The sequence below is a fragment of the Drosophila biarmipes genome, chromosome 3L (genome assembly GCF_025231255.1).
Source record: "Drosophila biarmipes strain raj3 chromosome 3L, RU_DBia_V1.1, whole genome shotgun sequence".
Lineage (NCBI taxonomy): Eukaryota > Metazoa > Arthropoda > Insecta > Diptera > Drosophilidae > Drosophila > Drosophila biarmipes.
The window spans coordinates 6,133,091-6,149,283 of record NC_066613.1 but is presented as its reverse complement, the minus strand read 5'-3'; the positions used below and the strand labels follow the sequence as shown (position 1 = coordinate 6,149,283).

The following is a 16,193-nucleotide window of genomic DNA, read 5'->3' as shown; positions in this document are numbered from 1 at the left end:
GTCTGCGAGAACGATAGAGAGCCTAACTTTTAATGCTGTAATAAAACATTTTAATTTAAATGTATTGGTCTCGTCAATACCTAGCGGTTGACCAAAAATACGCTTAATTCTGCCTGCCCATTCCTTTTTGCTCCGTTCTTGGCGATCCTCGAATGTTTAAACTTTTCTTGCTTATAAACTGACAAATTCACGTTTCAAACACGTTGCCGAAGTATGATAACCACTTCCCCATTTAAATTCCACGCCCAGTAACTTATTGCCTTGTTTCTAAAAATAATTTCATTGCATTTATTTCGCATTTCCATTCATCAAATTTGCACTTGGCGTGAGCATATCAAAATATATCTTTCAATCATCTTTGCATTAGTATAAAACTGTCTTTATGGCTTAGTTAAGTCTCCTCGGATGCTGCTCGTCATTCAAATACAAGAAATTTGTTACAGAAGTGGTTTGATTTTCAAAGACCCTGGTCTCCGTAAGTCTTATGTGGGATCTGTATAGTTTCTAGTTAAACTAAACGGGCTTTAACACTTATACAATTCGCAATTCCATAATAAACATATATAGGACTGACAATGTGTTCTTCGGCCAGATAAGACAGTATCTTATCGCCAAAAAGCACATTGCATACTTGGGGATGACTCCTCCTTGACTAGGCAGACGATATATATGTATAAAATTGCATTCCAATAGCTAGTTAACAAATCTCTAGTTACAGTGGCATATTATTTGGTAAAACTTCTTATTTGGTTAGTAAAAAGAATTCGATTTGTTGATTAATACCAATTCCAAACAACTGTCAAGGCAAAACTAAAATTTTGAGAACTTCCGTCCGGTGATTTCCTTCAATCTTCCCTCCTACTCAGACTTTTTGTCTTCTGGCTTCTTTTCTTCTGCCAGTTTTTCCGTGCTTTTTTCCGCTGACTTCACATCCTCACCAGCTTCTTTTCGAGAACCGATCCGAAAAAAGTGATTATAGGTGTGGTAGAAGACGGCCCAGACGAACAGAAGAGTGAACCCGTAGTAGTTAACAGCTCCATAGACCACGATCCAACGCTCGTATTTCAGAAACACAAATGCGGTGAGACACCAACCCATGTAGACTATGTTGTACGATTTCATGGTGACGAAGTACAGCAGCTTGTAAATGTCCGAGTTATTGAGGATGTGGCCCCACTTGGGCAACACAACTTTGGTGTAGAAACGGGTTATCTGAAAGTACAGAAAGAATAGGTTTTTTTTTTATTCTAAATAATATAAGCGTGGCAGTAAATTTTAGTACCGACAATTATAGCCCAATTGCGAAAAATTAATCACTTCATAAAACCTAAGAGCCATTTGGTTTCGGAATTGCTTAGTAAGGTCATTAAAAATTATTTTAATTAAGTATGGGTTAGGCTAGACTGCGTCTAAAATGCACTCGCAAGCTTTTTGCTTTGGATAGTTCAAATATTATTTACGTAATATTTTTACAAATATAATATTTTTATTATTTCGTATAATAAAAAATATATGTTTGGTTGAAGCCCCGGACTATAGTTCGCTTCATGAACTTTCAACCAACTTTCACCACTCACTTGCTTTTCGGTGCTCACGACCATGTATTCCATGAGGAAGGTAATGTAGTACCCGCTGTGGTATCCGTGCCAGATGGCCAAGAAAGCCAAGGCGGCGCCATAGCTGATCGTCCGGTTGTTGAGGAACTTCAGACGCTTGTAGATATACTGTCCCACCCACTGATTCGTGTTCACGTTGAAGCTCTGCACGTAGTGCTCCATCGTGTTCCCCGACTCCAGGAGTTTTAACTTCACATTGCTGCAGCCCGACCAATCGGGTTGCCCATTCTTGTCCTCTCCTTTGTACGTTAGACCAATGCAGATGAGTGCTCCCTCTGTGAGCAGCCAGCATGATATGTACTTGTACAGGCTGAATTTGGCCCAGAAGCCCAGGAAATAGATCCTCTTGATAAACGGAACTTCTGCAAACTCCGGGGTGAGGAAATACGAATCGGGGAGGTATCCCAGACCCACTTGACACACGATCAGGTAGAAGGCGCCAGCTCCAAACCGGCGAACGCCAGCCTCCAAGCTCCCCTCGTGCTGGCGGAATTGTCCGTTGACGAAGGCCTGGTAGCGGCTATAGGGAAACTGTGGTCCCACCAAGAACCCACTGGGGAAATAGGCGAAGGCCAAGAGTTCCAGCAGCGACGGGGGTTCCCTCAGAGCAGTTTCCTTCTGGTCCTTAGACAACTCCGATTCCTCCTTCAGTCCGTCGGTGATGTCGAAGCCGTAGCCAATCATTCGGAGTACCAAGATGCAGTGGGGCATCGTCCACAGAATGTCGTATTCATTGCTGGAGGTGTAGAAGTATCCAAGCAGCAGGTAGGTCATGTGGAATACAAAGTTTATGGCCAGGAATATTTGTGCTTTCTTTCGCAGGAGGAGTACCAGGAAATAGGTGGTCAGGATGGCCACCAGGGAGTGATATGTGTCGCGGCCATAGTTGAAGTAACATAATCCAGCGCCGCATCCGGCAAAGAACATGTGGTGCACGGTCTTATCGGCAATGATGGCTATAAACTTTTGATAAAACGCTGCCAAGGGATAGCCTGGAAGGAAAGAAGGTATGATTGCTTACTAACAGTATAGAGTATCCAGTATTCCGTAAGTTCATATTAAAAATGTCGTTTATTCACGATTTATATTTTCGTTGAGTTGATTTCTTTAAAAACTTTAATTAGCGTCGTATTGGAAGCAAAAAGTGATTAGCTTAAAGCATATTACTCTAACCATTTTTGTAATATTCAAATTATAATGTATTACTATTTAGATTTTTTAAGCAGCAACCAAATGAACGCAACTGATCAAAATAAGCCAACACCCATGTTATGTATATGTATAAACACCTGTGCAAGCACTTATCCTATATCTATTTTTGAACTCATTTCAACCTAATCTTTCGATGCGAAAGTAAAGTAAATCCTCAAGCAGATAAAACAGCTTACCGGCCAGGATGGTTAGGAGCAATCGGAGGGCCTCCACGGGGACCCCGACCCCCCAGGCGATGCCATCCATCAGGCCATTGTGGGCCACGACCTCCGCGTGTTCCGTCATGCTAAATCTGGAAAAGAGTTGCAGGGCTTATCAGTAACTTGCTCGCCTGGTCCGCTGGTTCATTGTGCCTCAGTCCTTATCACGCGCAATTGTTATTGTTGTTGTAATTGTTGCATATTACGCAAACTGATTGTCTTTTGATCGTCGAGGGGATGGCGGGGGAGGGGAGCGGGGGTTGAGCAATGCGGAGCAAAACAACAGCAACAACGAGTGCACTTGGTCAGGGTCAATGAAAATGAGGCTCAGAGGTCGAGTCCCTCGGACCGCCGAGACGACTCGATGACGCACTTGCCGCCGCACGGATTTAAATATTTGATGGCTATTGATTTCACGGTCAGGTCATAAAAGCGAATGGGAGCAACAAACGCGAGCGGCAAGCTGAATTGTTGGCCAAATTTACCTAAATAGTTACTAACACTGGAGCAGTATGGCCGTTGGCGGGTGCGTAGAAAATGCGCAAACACCTAATCCCAACAGTAATAGTCACGCGGATTAACCCACTGTTGCACAAGATAAGATGAATATTTCCTACTGACAAGTTATGAATGTGTTATATAAGTGTAGATACAAACAACTCAAAGCACAAACGTAGCATAATCGGAGATTTGAACAAAAGTGTTTCAATTTCAAAAATATTTAAAAAATAAATCATTGATTTTCATATGTATAAAGGTAAGAAAGTAAACAACAATTTATTAAAAAGAGAAGTAAAGAAAGCTACCAAACTGACTGAAAAGCTATAAAATATCCGTACCGTGGACAGTTACTGTGAAAGTAAACCTCTTGGCAAGTAATGGGTTAAGCGAATATCGTAAAAGCGAGTTATGTTACTGTGGCATTTAACGGAACCTCCGCTTTGGTCACACTGCTCGGCGACCAGCAGAATTGCATTAGATTTTAAAAAGTTTCATTCACTTAATTGGAGCATTAGTCAGCCGCAGCCGGGAATTCCGTCTAAGGGAGGTCAAGGGTCAATGCGCAGTCAGCCACCGAGGTTGACCCCAGAAGCAAAAGCAACGACACCTGTTCTGCCGCTGGGTGAGATTCCGTGTTTACGTTTACGTGTCACCTGAATGGGACTCTGAGATTTCCGACTTTGGCACTTATTGTTGTTCTGTATGCCCGATCCACAGCAATCCGGATGCCAAACTGGCACACACGGGGAGCAGTATGCGCCGCAACAACTACCCATACCAGCCCCTGAACCAGCACCCTTCGGGATCCAATCCTGCGGCGAGTCACGATTCCCTGGAGGCGGAGAACGAGCAGGCGGCGGAGGAGCTGAAACAGAAGATCGGGGCCCTGAAGTCCCTCACCATCGACATAGGCAATGAGGTGCGCTACCAGGACAAGCTGCTGCGCGGGATCGACGACGACATGGATCGCACAAGCGGGTTCCTGGGCAACACGATGACGCGAGTAGTGCGACTGGCCAAGCAGGGCGGTGGAGCCCGACAGATGTGCTACATGTTTCTCTTCGTCCTTTTCGTCTTCTTCATCCTCTGGCTGACCCTCAAGTTCAAGTAGTTGTTGCTAATTTTTTAAAATATATTCCTGCAGATTTGTATCGTTTAGGGTATGGATACTGTTGAACTATGTCTGGAATGTCCACATTTAATGTTAAATATGAAAATTAATTGCACTGAATTTGAGCCAAAGCCGTGACATTTTCTGTAGAAGTTTACTGAGTCACGTCCTCAAAGTTACTGCTAATTCTTTAATGAAAAAGGACAGATTGATTCAATCTTTTTCTCAAGTGAGAGGGAGCTTCTAATTAAAATGTTTAAAAGTAGAGCTATTAAATTATTACCCTTTTTAAAAACTTTCACCCTATCAATCACTTTTGAATGCTTGTCTACGAATTTATCTTCGCAATCTATAACATGAATTGGTATCTTCGAATTTTTAAGAATCATGATAAGCCTTCCCGAACCGAGATTCAAAGATATCTTTTTAGTTTTTTTCTAAAATATTTACTTACATTTTTTACTGTTTAGCGAGTGATTATTTGCTCAAAGTACAAAAGACACACGCATACAAATTAAGGTCGATTGGGTGGGTTACATTTTAGACTTACAGCTAATGATGATTATAATTATCGGACTTGTTAGTTATCATTTCGACGAAATTTGATCGAGTTTTAACTGATTTGAATTTGGAAGCGGTTTCTTCACAACTTTGGGGGGCTATTGCTCTTGGATAACACAACTCTAAGGTAAACTTAAAGCGAAAAAGTATTCAAAATGTCGGTGAATGCGAAAACCGGAACATGCCTCTGTGCAGCATATGGGGCTAGCAAAGCGGCTATGCGTGGAAGGTCTTCATCTTCTTATTGCGTCTGCTGAAGTCTGGCTGCTCGAGGTCGTCGTCAGCCTCCTCGCTCTCCAATTCATCGTCGCTGAGAAATTCGGCGAAGGAGTCACCATTCGGACTCTCCAGGGCTCGAACTGGGTAAAAAACAAAAAAGTAAACAAATCTTAAATACGTTCAAAACAAGATACTATAGGACATACTCTGCTGATCTAGTATAAAGTTCTGTTTTTTGATCTCCTCGATGTCCTTCTGGTTATCACTGATCTTCCGCCTCATTGTCTGTATGCATTCGGTGGTCTTTTTCAGGATTTGAGCACGACTCGCCTGTAAACAACGAAGTGTTGTAAGATAATTTCAATACTAACTGAGCGCCACACGATCAGTAGGTCCACAATTACCTTCTCGCCCTTGAGCGTGGGGACTGCCTCCCGCAGATTGGTAAAGCTCTCCTTGATGTGGTCCCGCCGTCTCCGCTCCAAGGCATTGTGATGCGCCCGCTTCTCGGCCTTCAAACAAACACAGGAAACTTAAACAAGGGGAAATCCCTCCGTCAGTACAGCTGAGCTCAGGCTAATAGGAACTATTGGCGGGCTTTAATAAAAAATCGAAAACATAAAATTCTGTTCAACATTTATACGCTTCTGAACTACCCTATATACATCTAACGATTAACCATTAAATTCAATAAGTATACAAATAATTGTTAAATTTAGCTGCTATATTTCTCAATAACTACCAAAAATACAATCTTAATTTTTTGTATGGTTTTTGGCTGCCCCGATAAAAACTTGAAAAGGGTCCTATTATTGTGAGCTCAGCTGTATGTAATGACGGTTTCGTAACAACAACAACATGTGCGTTCTGTTTATCAACAAATGGCAATGTGCGCGGTCGCTTCTTATTTATTTTGGCCGAGGCAATCAAACCTGGGTGAAATTCGCAGTGCTCGTGTGGCGGGAGGAACCCAAACCAGTGTCCGAATCCGCGTCGTCCTATAAAATTGTTATTTTGGCTTTATAATTCGTATACGGCCCACGTATAGGTTTTGGGGGTCTGCTTACGTCACTCTCGATGTCTATGTCTCGGTCGTCGTCGCTCATACTCATGATGATGCACTTGTTTTCCGATTTTCGCGCTACTAAGAAGTTGTTTTCAAAGAAGGTAGCAAAAGGACTGCAAGTGTTTGTTTTTATTCCAGCTAAATATTTTACTTTGTTGTTGTCTGCTCACGTTATTCACAATCGACTTTATCGAATATAATTAAAACGCAGAGAGTATCGAATGTGACTACTATCGATGCTGGCCCAGCTCGACACTTGAGTATTTAACAGCACTGGAAGGCCGCCCAATGCTTACATTTTTAAAATTTCCTTTTGTTGTTTAATAAAAAAATATGTTTGCGGTACCAATCTTAAGCGGATTTGTGCAATGTGCATTAAAAGTATTATTAATTATTTAAATTTTGCTGGGAATTAAAGCACACATGTTCTTTTATGATAAGCCAGCTAATTGACAATCATAAAAATTTGAAAAAAAACACGAACAGTTGCCTTACAAATGTTAATCTTTCGTGCAGCTAACCGCAAGTTTATCCTGTTGCTCAGAAAAAGCTCCTTACATTTCAGAACGCCCCAAATATTTCTACAAACCACAAACGGTCTCACTAAGCCCCAGTGTGACCGCAGGACACAACGTGCGAAACGCCAGTAGCATAACCAGCACGACCTGCAAGGAAGTTCTTCCAATAGTTCCGACTTTTTGACACTTAATTCTAGACTATTTGATGGCTTTTCCCACCACAAGTGCCCAGCAAGCAGAGACGAACCGCAAGATACTCGAGGAGATCCAGACGAAGAAGCAGTTGCTCGCGGGCGGGATCATAAACCTCGGGCTGAGCACCACGAGTCAGGTGAGAAAAGGGGATGCGGTATGTGGTTATTCCAAAATCTATGTATTTACCTGGGTCTCTTTTCCAGATGCCCACCACCCAGCTGCTGGGCCAGCCAACGACTCCGACTCCCGATTTTCAGGCGGGCGTGGGCATTGCCTCCAATGCCACATCGACCTCCCGCTCTGCATTTAATCCAACGAGCTCTACGACTCTGGGCTTCTTTGTACCTCAGGATTCGTATTTTGGAAACAGCTTTATACCCGTGCTGCCTCGTCTGGAGCCGCTGCCGTCGCCCGCGACCACTCCCACCACTCCGAACGCCCCTCCCGGCATTAATATCAACAAGTAGTCGAAGCCACCATGGCCCGAATGAAGCTCCGGAAGCTGGAGGAGTACCTGCAGGGTGTTGATGGCTTCGAGCAGCCCAAGATCTTGCTGGAACAGTACCCCACGCCCCCGCATATAGCCGCGTGCATGGCCCATCACATGCAGGCGCAGCACGAGGACATCGAGGGGAAACTGGTGGGAGATCTTGGCTGCGGCTGCGGAATGCTCAGCATTGCAACCACCCTCCTGGGCGCCCAGCTCACAGTGGGCTTTGAACTGGACGGCGATGCGGTGGACACGTTTAGGAGCAATGTTGTGGAGATGGAACTGCCCAATGTCGACTGTGTCCGGGCGGACGTCCTGCAGCTGGTGGGCAGTAAGTGGGAGAAGTCCTTCGACACGGTGGTGATGAACCCTCCATTCGGGACAAAACACAATGCTGGCATGGACATGCGATTCCTGGAGGTGGCGCTGCGGTTGGCCAACGGAGCAGTGTACTCCCTGCACAAGACGTCAACACGGTGAGACTCTTCGCTTTTTCGCTTGTTTTTCGGGCTATATTGAATTCTTGTTTTCTGGAAAGAAAGTTGGGTTGTTCGCAATTCAAAAGATTTCAAAGATTGTAAAATGGACGATACCACTTTTTCTTGATATTTAAAAACGCAGAAGTGGCGAGCCTATACAACGCACATCATGAATGTATATATGGGCAATGCCAAAAATCATGTTTGCATTAAGCTAAAGTTTATGTATTGTAATGCTCCCTGATATACGTAGAATATATGTTTCTGCTATACGAGAAACTTGTTTATACAGATGCGAGATCTTTTGTTTTTGGCAAACAACAGAAACAATGGCTGCCGCTTTTTGATAAGTGGTCTTCTTTCCCGCTGTTTGTACTTTTGTTACTTTGATTGCTTTATAAAAAGCTGCACCAACTGTAGCAAAGGAATGATAGCAACTAGAAGACAGAAGCAAGATGGTCCCATCGTATTACTTGCTGATCGTGGCTGCGCTGCTGTCGGCGTGCTTGACCGTCCAAGCGCAGATCCTCGGTCGTGGACATTGCCGTCCCACCTTAATCAAAGTGCAAGTGGGTGGCACTGTGTGCGAGCGCCTCTGCTACCGCCGGGACTACCGCGGCCCACCGCTCCTCTGCCGTCGTGTTGCAAGGGAGGGAGTGGTGCCCGTCTGCGGCAACGGTTGCTGCCTCAGCGGTCCCAACTGCCTGCAGCTGTTATACACCTAAAGTTAGTTTTAAAATAAGACAAGAAAATCATTGTAACATATTAAGTACTGCACAATCCTAAACTAAATGAGATAAGATAAAATTAAGTTGGAATGTTACTGAACATGGATTGCAATAGTCACGCTTATGATTGTAAGTTGGATTATATGCCATAAATTATAGCTATATAAAAGATAAAGATGATATAAAGATATTGCATAAAATCATAAATTAATCTATGGTTTATTATTTTGCATATTTGTCAAGGATTGCTAAAAACTATATGTTGAGAAAAGGATTTAAAAGTATTTATATCATTGATGCACATCGACACCAACTTTATGGCTGACTGACTAGCATGTCATTTAACTCTCTTAATTATATTATTAATTTTATTACTGTTTAATTATCGAGTAATCATTACTGTTAATAACTACATTAAGTCATGAGAATACACAACCACAACTCATTCACCAAAATAATAATTTTTTTGAAGATTAATTATCAATTTTTCCGTTTCTCCTTACTTTTTATCCAGGGCGTACATACAGAAAAAGGCTCAGGAATGGGGCGCGCGCGGCTCTGTGATCGCCGAGCTCCGCTACAACATCGACGCCAGCTACAAGTTCCACAAACACAAGTCCAAGGATATCGAGGTAGACTTCTGGCGCTTCGACATCAGCAAAGAATAGAAATAATTAACCCGGTTGCATTTAGTTTCGGACATCATTTATGTATTTTAAATTGTAGCAAATAGGAAGACATTAAAATTTATCATATATGTTCTTACTCCACATTGAACACGACGCCCTGGGCGCAGGCCAATTCGCCGGAGTGGTTGACTGTGATGGTGGCCCGCTTGCAATACTGCTTCCAGGCATCCGATCCCGATTCGCGGCCTCCTCCAGTGGCCTTCTCTCCTCCGAACGCACCTCCAATCTCGGCACCATTGGTGGTGGTGTTGATGTTGACGATGCCGCAGTCCGAGCCTCTGGCTCCAATCCACTTGAAGGCCTGCCCAATGTTCTCGGTAAAAATGGCGGATGACAAGCCCTGCTCCACCTCGTTGTTCCATTCGATGGCCTGGTCCACGTTCTTGGCTTTGAGGATGTACACGATTGGGGCAAAGGTTTCCCGATGGACAACACTGGCATCATGGGGCAAGCCGGTGATAACTGTGGGTTCCACGTAAAAGCCTTCCCGCTCGATTACCTTGCCTCCAAAGGCCACGGTTCCACCCAAGGATTTGGCCTCCTCGACGGCTGTTTTGTAGTTTTCCACGTTTTGTTGTGTGTGCACGGGCCCCACCAGAGTTTGGACCTCGAGCTGGTGCCCAATCTTGGGAATGAGCTGCTTGTACTTACCAACCAGCGCCTTTACGAACTGGTCATGTAGCTTTTCGTGCACGATAATTCTCCTGGTTGTGGTGCACCTCTGACCACTGGTGCCAATGCAACCGAAGAGAGCTGCGTCCAGGGCCATTTTCACGTTCGCAGATTCATCGATGATCAAGGCATTGTTGCCACCCAACTCGAGGATGACCTTGCCGAATCTGCGCTGGACTTCAACGCCCACGTCGCGACCAGTTTGGCAGCTGCCGGTGAAGGACACGAGGTTCACCCTTTTGTCGGCCACCAGGGACTGACCCACATCGGTGCCTCCTTGGCAAAGGGTCACCACAGGCGGAAGGTTGTTCCTGCGCAGCACATCGGCCACAATTTTGGTGGTGGCTACCGAGACCAAAGGCGTGCTGGGAGCGCCTTTCCACAGCACACTGTTGCCAGTGGTCAGAGCAATCGCAGCGTTCCAGCCGAAGACAGCATTGGGAAAGTTGTAGGCCGAAATAACGCCCACCACTCCCAGCGGCCGCCAGGCCTCCAGAATCGAGTGGTCGGCCCGCTCTGAGTTGATCAGCTGGCCGGAATAGATCCTGGAGAGGCCCACCGCGTAGTCGCAGATATCGATGAACTCCTGCACCTCTCCCTGACCCTCGCTGTAGATTTTGCCCACTTCGAGGGAAACAAGTTTTCCCAGCGGTTCCTTGTACTTCCTCAGCTCATCGCCGATCTGGCGCACTATTTCACCCCGAGCAGGGGCTGGAACCTGTCGCCACTGCTTGAAGGCCTCCACTGCCAGCCCGATGGTCTGCTCGAGTTCCTGGACGTTTCCCTGGCGCACCGTGGCAATGGGGCGGCCAGTTCCGGGGTCGTAGCTGGTGATGGATGAACCACGACCCTGCCATTGACCGGAGTAAACTCCCGGATTGTCGCGTTCCAAGCCCAGTTCCTTCAGAAAACTGTATTCCGGCTGGTCAATCAGGAACGAGGAGGCCGAAGAGTAGCTGGCGGATTGGGTGACCAGTCGGCGGGGCAACGCCAGCCTCGAAAGATTTCTCAGATGTGCGAACATGCTGGATGAAAATGTTAAATATGGATACCAGTTACTTAATTTTAAATATTACAATTTAGTAAAATAAATGTACTTAGTATCAGTCGTTATCAGTCGTGGAGAGTTTTACTTTCATACGGGAAATGGAACTGAAACCAAAATATACTCCATCGAATATTATAACTTTATTTACATAGGTTTTTTCTCAATTTAAATGGTTTTCTACTTCGCTTCATTCGATCATTATATTCCTAAACATTGTGGCTCTAAGATACAAGGCTGTTTTATTGAAAATTCGTATTTCTGGCAGAGCAGAACGAGAGGAGATTTATGGATTACTGATTACGACCTGATACCACTCTTATCGGGCGATAGCAGCTCCGCCTGTTTTCTGGTTGCTGGCTGGAAACTTTTAGGTCCCCAGCAGAGCGGATCCGCTGATAGCATCTCCATCGAGGCGGTACTCACTTGGTAGGTGCCCGGATTAAACAGCGACTGCCCGCGTCGCCAGTCAATTATCAACTGAGGGCAGATTTGAATGCTGAACCAGCGGGACGAGCCGGCTTTTGTGGCAGCTTATCGCAGGCGCAAATAGCACTAATGCAAAGAGAGAGGGTGGGGAACTCGGCAGCCGCCTTATCAATAAACTGAAAATAATTGAGAGGTTGAGTGCATCGTGCACGAGAAAGTAAAGCATACTTTCAGATGAGAAGTAAAACTCAAAATTACACTTTCTAACAGGTATAAAAGGAAGAAAAACTACACGTTTTAAAAACATGGGACATTATTTTAGGTAATTTATTGCGCGTTCTGACTGTGCACAAAACAAATTATTATTGTACATTTCTATAAAGATTAACGAAGTTTAACTTTTTCGCATATTTTCGGAAAAAGGTAAACTATATCCTGACCCTTTCGATTTATCATCCCTATTAAGTTACCCTGACAACTGGTGAACCAAATAAACTGTTTGTTCGTTAGCTCGAGCTAAGCACAATCTTCGAAGTAATTTCTGCAGTATAAAAAATACAATTATGGAGGTGCTCGAGGAGGGAAATTTAATGGACAGAGTGCCCATTTTACTACAGCGCGATCTTGAGTTTTACCAGGTGAGAACCAACTAGGCTGCCCCGGACCACAGTTACGTAATTCTCTTCCAAAACAGACACACCAACGGGTGCTCCAGGAACCAATTTGCTCAGGAGTTGTGGGTGGAAAGCTGGATTTCCCGCGTTATGCTTCCTTTGCAGCCATTAAATTGATAAGATGGTAGGTGCTTCAAATGGTTTTCGTCAGTTAGGCAGTGACAGTACTCGGATGGGATATTAGGAATAACTCGAAATGGAATTGCTCATATATCATAGAGGTACGCTTTATTATTTTATCACAAACTTGTCAATTTATAGGTGGGAGGATGAGTACTTTGCCTCTTACCGAAAGCCCTCTGGTCTGCTGCACACCGAAAAGGAAATGAACGAAGGAGATTTTGTAAGCCCTTGGCATCTCATTCATTTTAAAATCTCTATATCCTGGGCTCTTGCTACCCCAGTCAAGTGTCACCGTGAAGACCTCCGATCCGGATAAGTTTGTGCAGCTAGTGACCAAGTCCGCTGACTTGCTGCTGGAGCACATTCACCGGCTTTCGCAGGAGTCGCTGGATCATGCCGACTTATCTGTGCTCACTGCCACAATTGGAGCTGCATCCCTGGTCAAGAACTCCCTGAGTGTTTACATGCAAGCGGCAACCACAACCATATGTCCCCCCAAAGGCGATGAAAAGGGAGGAGCTCTGAAGCTCAGCTTTAAGCAGTACTCGCAGATGTCAGAGGCGTTGGCCGAACGACTCCTGGATCTCCACTGCCGACTGCTTCTGCTCTACATAATGCAGGACGCGGACTGCCTGCACTGGGAGGACACCCAGCCGTTCTTCGAGTCGGAAAGGGGTTCCTACACCGTTCAGATGTGGTGGCACTACATGAGGGGCTCCAAAACCGATCTGTGGAACTCGGTGCCCCCGAAAATGGCCCAAAAGATATTCGCCGGAATGCTGAACGAAACGCTGAGTGTACTGACGGTGCGGTACACCCAGATAGTAACTAGCGTGGCTCGGTCCACGCTCCATCTGGTGGACATTTGCAACATGCTGCTCTGCATCGCGGAGCTACTGCCCCACATTTGCGAGAGTGGTGAGGCGTACGTGGGCCTGCAGCTCAGTAACCAGAGCGTTATCATAAGGGACATTCACGCCAAGTGCCGGGAGCTCTTCTACTGCCTCCTCCTGAGGGGCTCTCCCTTGGGAGTGCTTTCAAAGGTACAACAAAACGTAATTACAAAAATATTTAAATTTATTTTCATTTGCATTAACTTCTTAGAAACGAAAAACCATTCTTTTTAGTTGAAATATTATGTCTGCTGAGAGTCAGATTACATCCGCATTATTTTTCAGGTTTTCCGCAAGGGCTTGGACAACATGGAAATGTTTAGCTCTCGCCACGGCCTGCCAAGTGCTTGGACCATTTTCGCACTTCCAAGATATTTTCCCAAAGAACAGTCCTGTCAATGGGTCACCGAGTTCTCCGATCTGTCTACCAACACGGCTATTTCGTTGGACTTGCGCGTCCTACTGGCCTTTCCAGAGGCCGATTAGTCGTACCTGCTGAAGATTCTGCTGATGAGAGATGCCTATCTCACTGGCATTATAATGCGCCACCTGATGCAGTACTTGCCCTCGTCGGAAAACTTTAAAAACGTGGCAAAGATATCGTTTACCAGCGCGGAGGGTGCCCCTCAAAAGTGCGAGGCATTTTTGTGTCGCGGAGAGTGCTTCAATGTCACCGACTCCATAGCAGGGGATATAGGTAAGATATATAAGAAACCTAAAAATATATGCGTTAGTATCTGAAATACTCGTAAATTCATCATTTTACTTCCTTTCTATACAGATCCCGTGGGTCAATCCAACTACCAGATAGTCCTCTCCCTGACTTATTTAGTGGTAGCCGTCGGCAAGGCGGTGGACATCAAGTCCTGTCTGATTAAAACCCTGGAGGAACACGCGATCGCAGGATGGAGCGACTGCCTGGACAAGAGGCAGGTGTGGAACCAGAAGCGAACTCCCTGGCTGGAGGCCATCATGCACTTCGTGTACCCAGTCCTCGACTGTGTGGTGAACATGTTGGTGAACGCCGTGGAAAACGGAGCGAGCATGTACCAGGCCATGTCCCTGGCCCTAACTTGCGTCTCCGAGATCTGGGACTGCCTTCCCGAGGGCCTGTACAAGATCGCCTCCTTGCTCCAGGACATCATACCAGTCTCGACCAGGCCACTGGGGGACTCCGTGCTTTTGCAGGTTGTCTTTGCGGCACTTTATACAGAACTGATAAAAACAGCAGAGACGTACGAACAGGGTGAGTTAATATTATAAAATGTTAAAAATATTTATGTTTATTCCTGTATCGCTTATTCACTTATAACTCTCAGCTAAAAACGAGGACAAGGCTGCCATATGTTATTCCATTTCGGAGGCCATTTGCTCCATTGACGAGGACGACAAACACACGGATCAAATCGAACTGTTCCTTAAACAGGCCAAGGAGAGCATTAATCTGGACACTGATTTTGGCGGAACCCCAGGCAGCAACAACCGGGGGGCTGGGGGAATGAGTGCTGTGAGTACGATCAAAATGGATGACTTGGCCCTGACAAACGCGGAGTCCGATCGCCTGAGCCACAGTCCTCCAAATAATTACGCCATGGAGCTGGATGTGGGCATCGCAGATTACATAGCCGAGGTCCTGGTCAGCGATGTTTTGACCACAAATATAGGGAAGCAGGCCCTGAAAGTGGTTTATAACTACCTGAAGTTCAACAAGGACTGGTTGCTTGAGCAGCTGGGAACGGGTGACAACGAACCGAGTCCGTTTCAGGGCATCCAGGGCCAGAACATCAAGGAGGCCAAGACCTCGGTTCTGAGGTCCATGTTCTTCATCGGGAACACCCCCTTCGACCAGCTGCTCACGGGCTCTTTGAAAATCGACTACGTTAGCTGGCTGCAGATGCCGCTGTCCTTGAATCCGGAAAGGACCTGGCTGCATTTAACCCGACGCTGCGACTTCCAAGAGGATGCCAAGCTGTCGCTGCCCGAGGTGGCCATGGTGGCCGGGATTACCAAGATAATGAAGCGGCGCAAGGAGTTTCCCAAGTGAGCTGCGCGGGAAGCATCATTAGCATGGCGTGCACTCAAAGAAATAAATATAAATATATTAAGCCAGAAAGTAGATGCTTGAAAGGTAAAAGTCTTTAGAGGAACGAAGTTCATGCCACATATACACAATAAAACAGTGTTATATTAGCAAATATATTTTATTTCGTACAAAGAAACGTTTTGGAAATATTTACTTTAGCTTAGCTGAAAGTTTTAAAATAAATAATATATACTTGGAGCACACAATAATTATACTACATTTGAGTAACCATTTTGTTTTTCTCCTATAAAACATCTAAAAGAACTACAAATATTGTTATTTGTATTATTAAACATCATTTTAGAAGACAGCATTCCGAAAATTGCGATTTGGCAGTTCAAGGAAGTCAGCAAATGAATTTTCTGAGTGCGGGGCAGCTGTGAATTATGTCGTAGATGGCGGCGACAGTAGCGAGTTTCCTCGCGGGGGCGGCTTCCCACTTTGGATGTCATTAACGCCGCATAATGCAAACAAGTCTGACGATAGGCACCTTAGCAAATGCACAGCACAATAAGCGGAGGGCTAAAAAAATATTTACTCCTGCTCCCCCGACTTTGCCGTTTAATGTATGAGGTTGGGCGGTGTGGCAGCCGAAAATGTTTTTGTCCACATCCTGCGTACTCGCCTGCCACTTGGCAATTGCTCAGCTTTGCTCCTGGTCGTCTTCTGAGCTCCTTTTCGCCTCGCAC

At 45.4% G+C, this 16,193-nt stretch overlaps 8 protein-coding genes across 9 annotated transcripts; 5 read left to right on the top strand and 3 right to left on the bottom strand.

Annotated features, from left to right (window-relative positions):
• Positions 1–261: 261 nt before the first annotated feature.
• LOC108035956 (lysophospholipid acyltransferase 5) lies at positions 262–3,532 on the bottom strand. Of its 2 annotated transcripts, none has more exons than XM_017111763.3 (4): positions 3,514–3,532; positions 3,005–3,120; positions 1,578–2,608; positions 262–1,212 (listed from the first exon to the last, which is right to left on the bottom strand). In XM_017111763.3, exons 2-4 carry the CDS (start codon positions 3,111–3,113, stop codon positions 859–861), a joined length of 1,494 nt encoding a protein of 497 aa, XP_016967252.1. In that variant the 5' UTR covers positions 3,114–3,120; positions 3,514–3,532; the 3' UTR covers positions 262–858. The 2 variants fall into 2 exon arrangements, with proteins under 2 accessions (XP_016967252.1, XP_016967250.1); XM_017111761.3 differs by lacking the exon at positions 3,514–3,532 and adding an exon at positions 3,402–3,504.
• A 428-nt stretch (positions 3,533–3,960) lies between these two features.
• Positions 3,961–4,946, top strand: LOC108035931 (BET1 homolog). Its single transcript, XM_017111721.3, has 2 exons — positions 3,961–4,151; positions 4,247–4,946. Exon 2 carries the CDS (start codon positions 4,284–4,286, stop codon positions 4,638–4,640), a length of 357 nt encoding a protein of 118 aa, XP_016967210.1. The 5' UTR covers positions 3,961–4,151; positions 4,247–4,283; the 3' UTR covers positions 4,641–4,946.
• A 117-nt stretch (positions 4,947–5,063) lies between these two features.
• Positions 5,064–6,695, bottom strand: LOC108035929 (protein max). Its single transcript, XM_017111719.3, has 5 exons — positions 6,488–6,695; positions 6,353–6,418; positions 5,825–5,932; positions 5,627–5,750; positions 5,064–5,560 (listed from the first exon to the last, which is right to left on the bottom strand). The coding sequence occupies exons 1-5, from the start codon at positions 6,530–6,532 to the stop codon at positions 5,418–5,420; spliced, it is 486 nt and encodes a 161-aa protein (XP_016967208.1). The 5' UTR covers positions 6,533–6,695; the 3' UTR covers positions 5,064–5,417.
• A 342-nt stretch (positions 6,696–7,037) lies between these two features.
• Positions 7,038–7,666, top strand: LOC108035930 (SOSS complex subunit C homolog). Its single transcript, XM_017111720.3, has 2 exons — positions 7,038–7,335; positions 7,403–7,666. The coding sequence occupies exons 1-2, from the start codon at positions 7,210–7,212 to the stop codon at positions 7,664–7,666; spliced, it is 390 nt and encodes a 129-aa protein (XP_016967209.1). The 5' UTR covers positions 7,038–7,209.
• An 11-nt stretch (positions 7,667–7,677) lies between these two features.
• On the top strand, positions 7,678–9,661 carry LOC108035928 (rRNA N6-adenosine-methyltransferase Mettl5). The gene is made up of 2 exons (XM_017111717.2): positions 7,678–8,165; positions 9,411–9,661. The coding sequence occupies exons 1-2, from the start codon at positions 7,678–7,680 to the stop codon at positions 9,562–9,564; spliced, it is 642 nt and encodes a 213-aa protein (XP_016967206.1). The 3' UTR covers positions 9,565–9,661.
• On the top strand, positions 8,172–9,359 carry LOC108035932 (uncharacterized). The gene has a single exon (XM_017111722.3). The coding sequence runs from the start codon at positions 8,624–8,626 to the stop codon at positions 8,891–8,893; it is 270 nt and encodes an 89-aa protein (XP_016967211.1). The 5' UTR covers positions 8,172–8,623; the 3' UTR covers positions 8,894–9,359.
• On the bottom strand, positions 9,585–11,839 carry LOC108035927 (putative aldehyde dehydrogenase family 7 member A1 homolog). Its single transcript, XM_017111716.3, has 2 exons — positions 11,729–11,839; positions 9,585–11,282 (listed from the first exon to the last, which is right to left on the bottom strand). Exon 2 carries the CDS (start codon positions 11,279–11,281, stop codon positions 9,659–9,661), a length of 1,623 nt encoding a protein of 540 aa, XP_016967205.1. The 5' UTR covers position 11,282; positions 11,729–11,839; the 3' UTR covers positions 9,585–9,658.
• Positions 11,840–12,232: 393 nt separating this feature from the next.
• On the top strand, positions 12,233–15,587 carry LOC108035887 (uncharacterized). Its single transcript, XM_017111642.3, is given in 7 exon segments — positions 12,233–12,369; positions 12,426–12,529; positions 12,667–12,748; positions 12,810–13,571; positions 13,707–14,118; positions 14,203–14,667; positions 14,741–15,587. Coding segments are annotated over 7 exon segments (2,625 nt in total). The 5' UTR covers positions 12,233–12,294; the 3' UTR covers positions 15,466–15,587.
• Positions 15,588–16,193: the final 606 nt, after the last annotated feature.

What these genes read in the sequence shown, in the direction of transcription:
- LOC108035956 (XM_017111763.3), bottom strand. Translation starts at nt 3,113, where the DNA reads ATGACGGAACACGCGGAGGTCGTGGCCCACAATGGCCTGATGGATGGC. An exon ending in GCTCCTAACCATCCTGGCCG is followed by an intron (nt 2,609 to 3,004) that starts GTAAGCTGTTTT and finishes CTTTCCTTCCAG; the next exon opens with GCTATCCCTTGGCAGCGTTT. An exon ending in TCGTGAGCACCGAAAAGCAA is followed by an intron (nt 1,213 to 1,577) that starts GTGAGTGGTGAA and finishes CTGTACTTTCAG; the next exon opens with ATAACCCGTTTCTACACCAA.
- LOC108035931 (XM_017111721.3), top strand. Translation starts at nt 4,284, where the DNA reads ATGCGCCGCAACAACTACCCATACCAGCCCCTGAACCAGCACCCTTCG.
- LOC108035929 (XM_017111719.3), bottom strand. Translation starts at nt 6,532, where the DNA reads ATGAGTATGAGCGACGACGACCGAGACATAGACATCGAGAGTGAC. An exon ending in GCACTGCGAATTTCACCCAG is followed by an intron (nt 5,933 to 6,352) that starts GTTTGATTGCCT and finishes GTTTGTTTGAAG; the next exon opens with GCCGAGAAGCGGGCGCATCA. An exon ending in CCACGCTCAAGGGCGAGAAG is followed by an intron (nt 5,751 to 5,824) that starts GTAATTGTGGAC and finishes CGTTGTTTACAG; the next exon opens with GCGAGTCGTGCTCAAATCCT.
- LOC108035930 (XM_017111720.3), top strand. Translation starts at nt 7,210, where the DNA reads ATGGCTTTTCCCACCACAAGTGCCCAGCAAGCAGAGACGAACCGCAAG. An exon ending in GGCTGAGCACCACGAGTCAG is followed by an intron (nt 7,336 to 7,402) that starts GTGAGAAAAGGG and finishes TCTCTTTTCCAG; the next exon opens with ATGCCCACCACCCAGCTGCT.
- LOC108035928 (XM_017111717.2), top strand. Translation starts at nt 7,678, where the DNA reads ATGGCCCGAATGAAGCTCCGGAAGCTGGAGGAGTACCTGCAGGGTGTT. An exon ending in CTGCACAAGACGTCAACACG is followed by an intron (nt 8,166 to 9,410) that starts GTGAGACTCTTC and finishes CTTTTTATCCAG; the next exon opens with GGCGTACATACAGAAAAAGG.
- LOC108035932 (XM_017111722.3), top strand. Translation starts at nt 8,624, where the DNA reads ATGGTCCCATCGTATTACTTGCTGATCGTGGCTGCGCTGCTGTCGGCG.
- LOC108035927 (XM_017111716.3), bottom strand. Translation starts at nt 11,281, where the DNA reads ATGTTCGCACATCTGAGAAATCTTTCGAGGCTGGCGTTGCCCCGCCGA.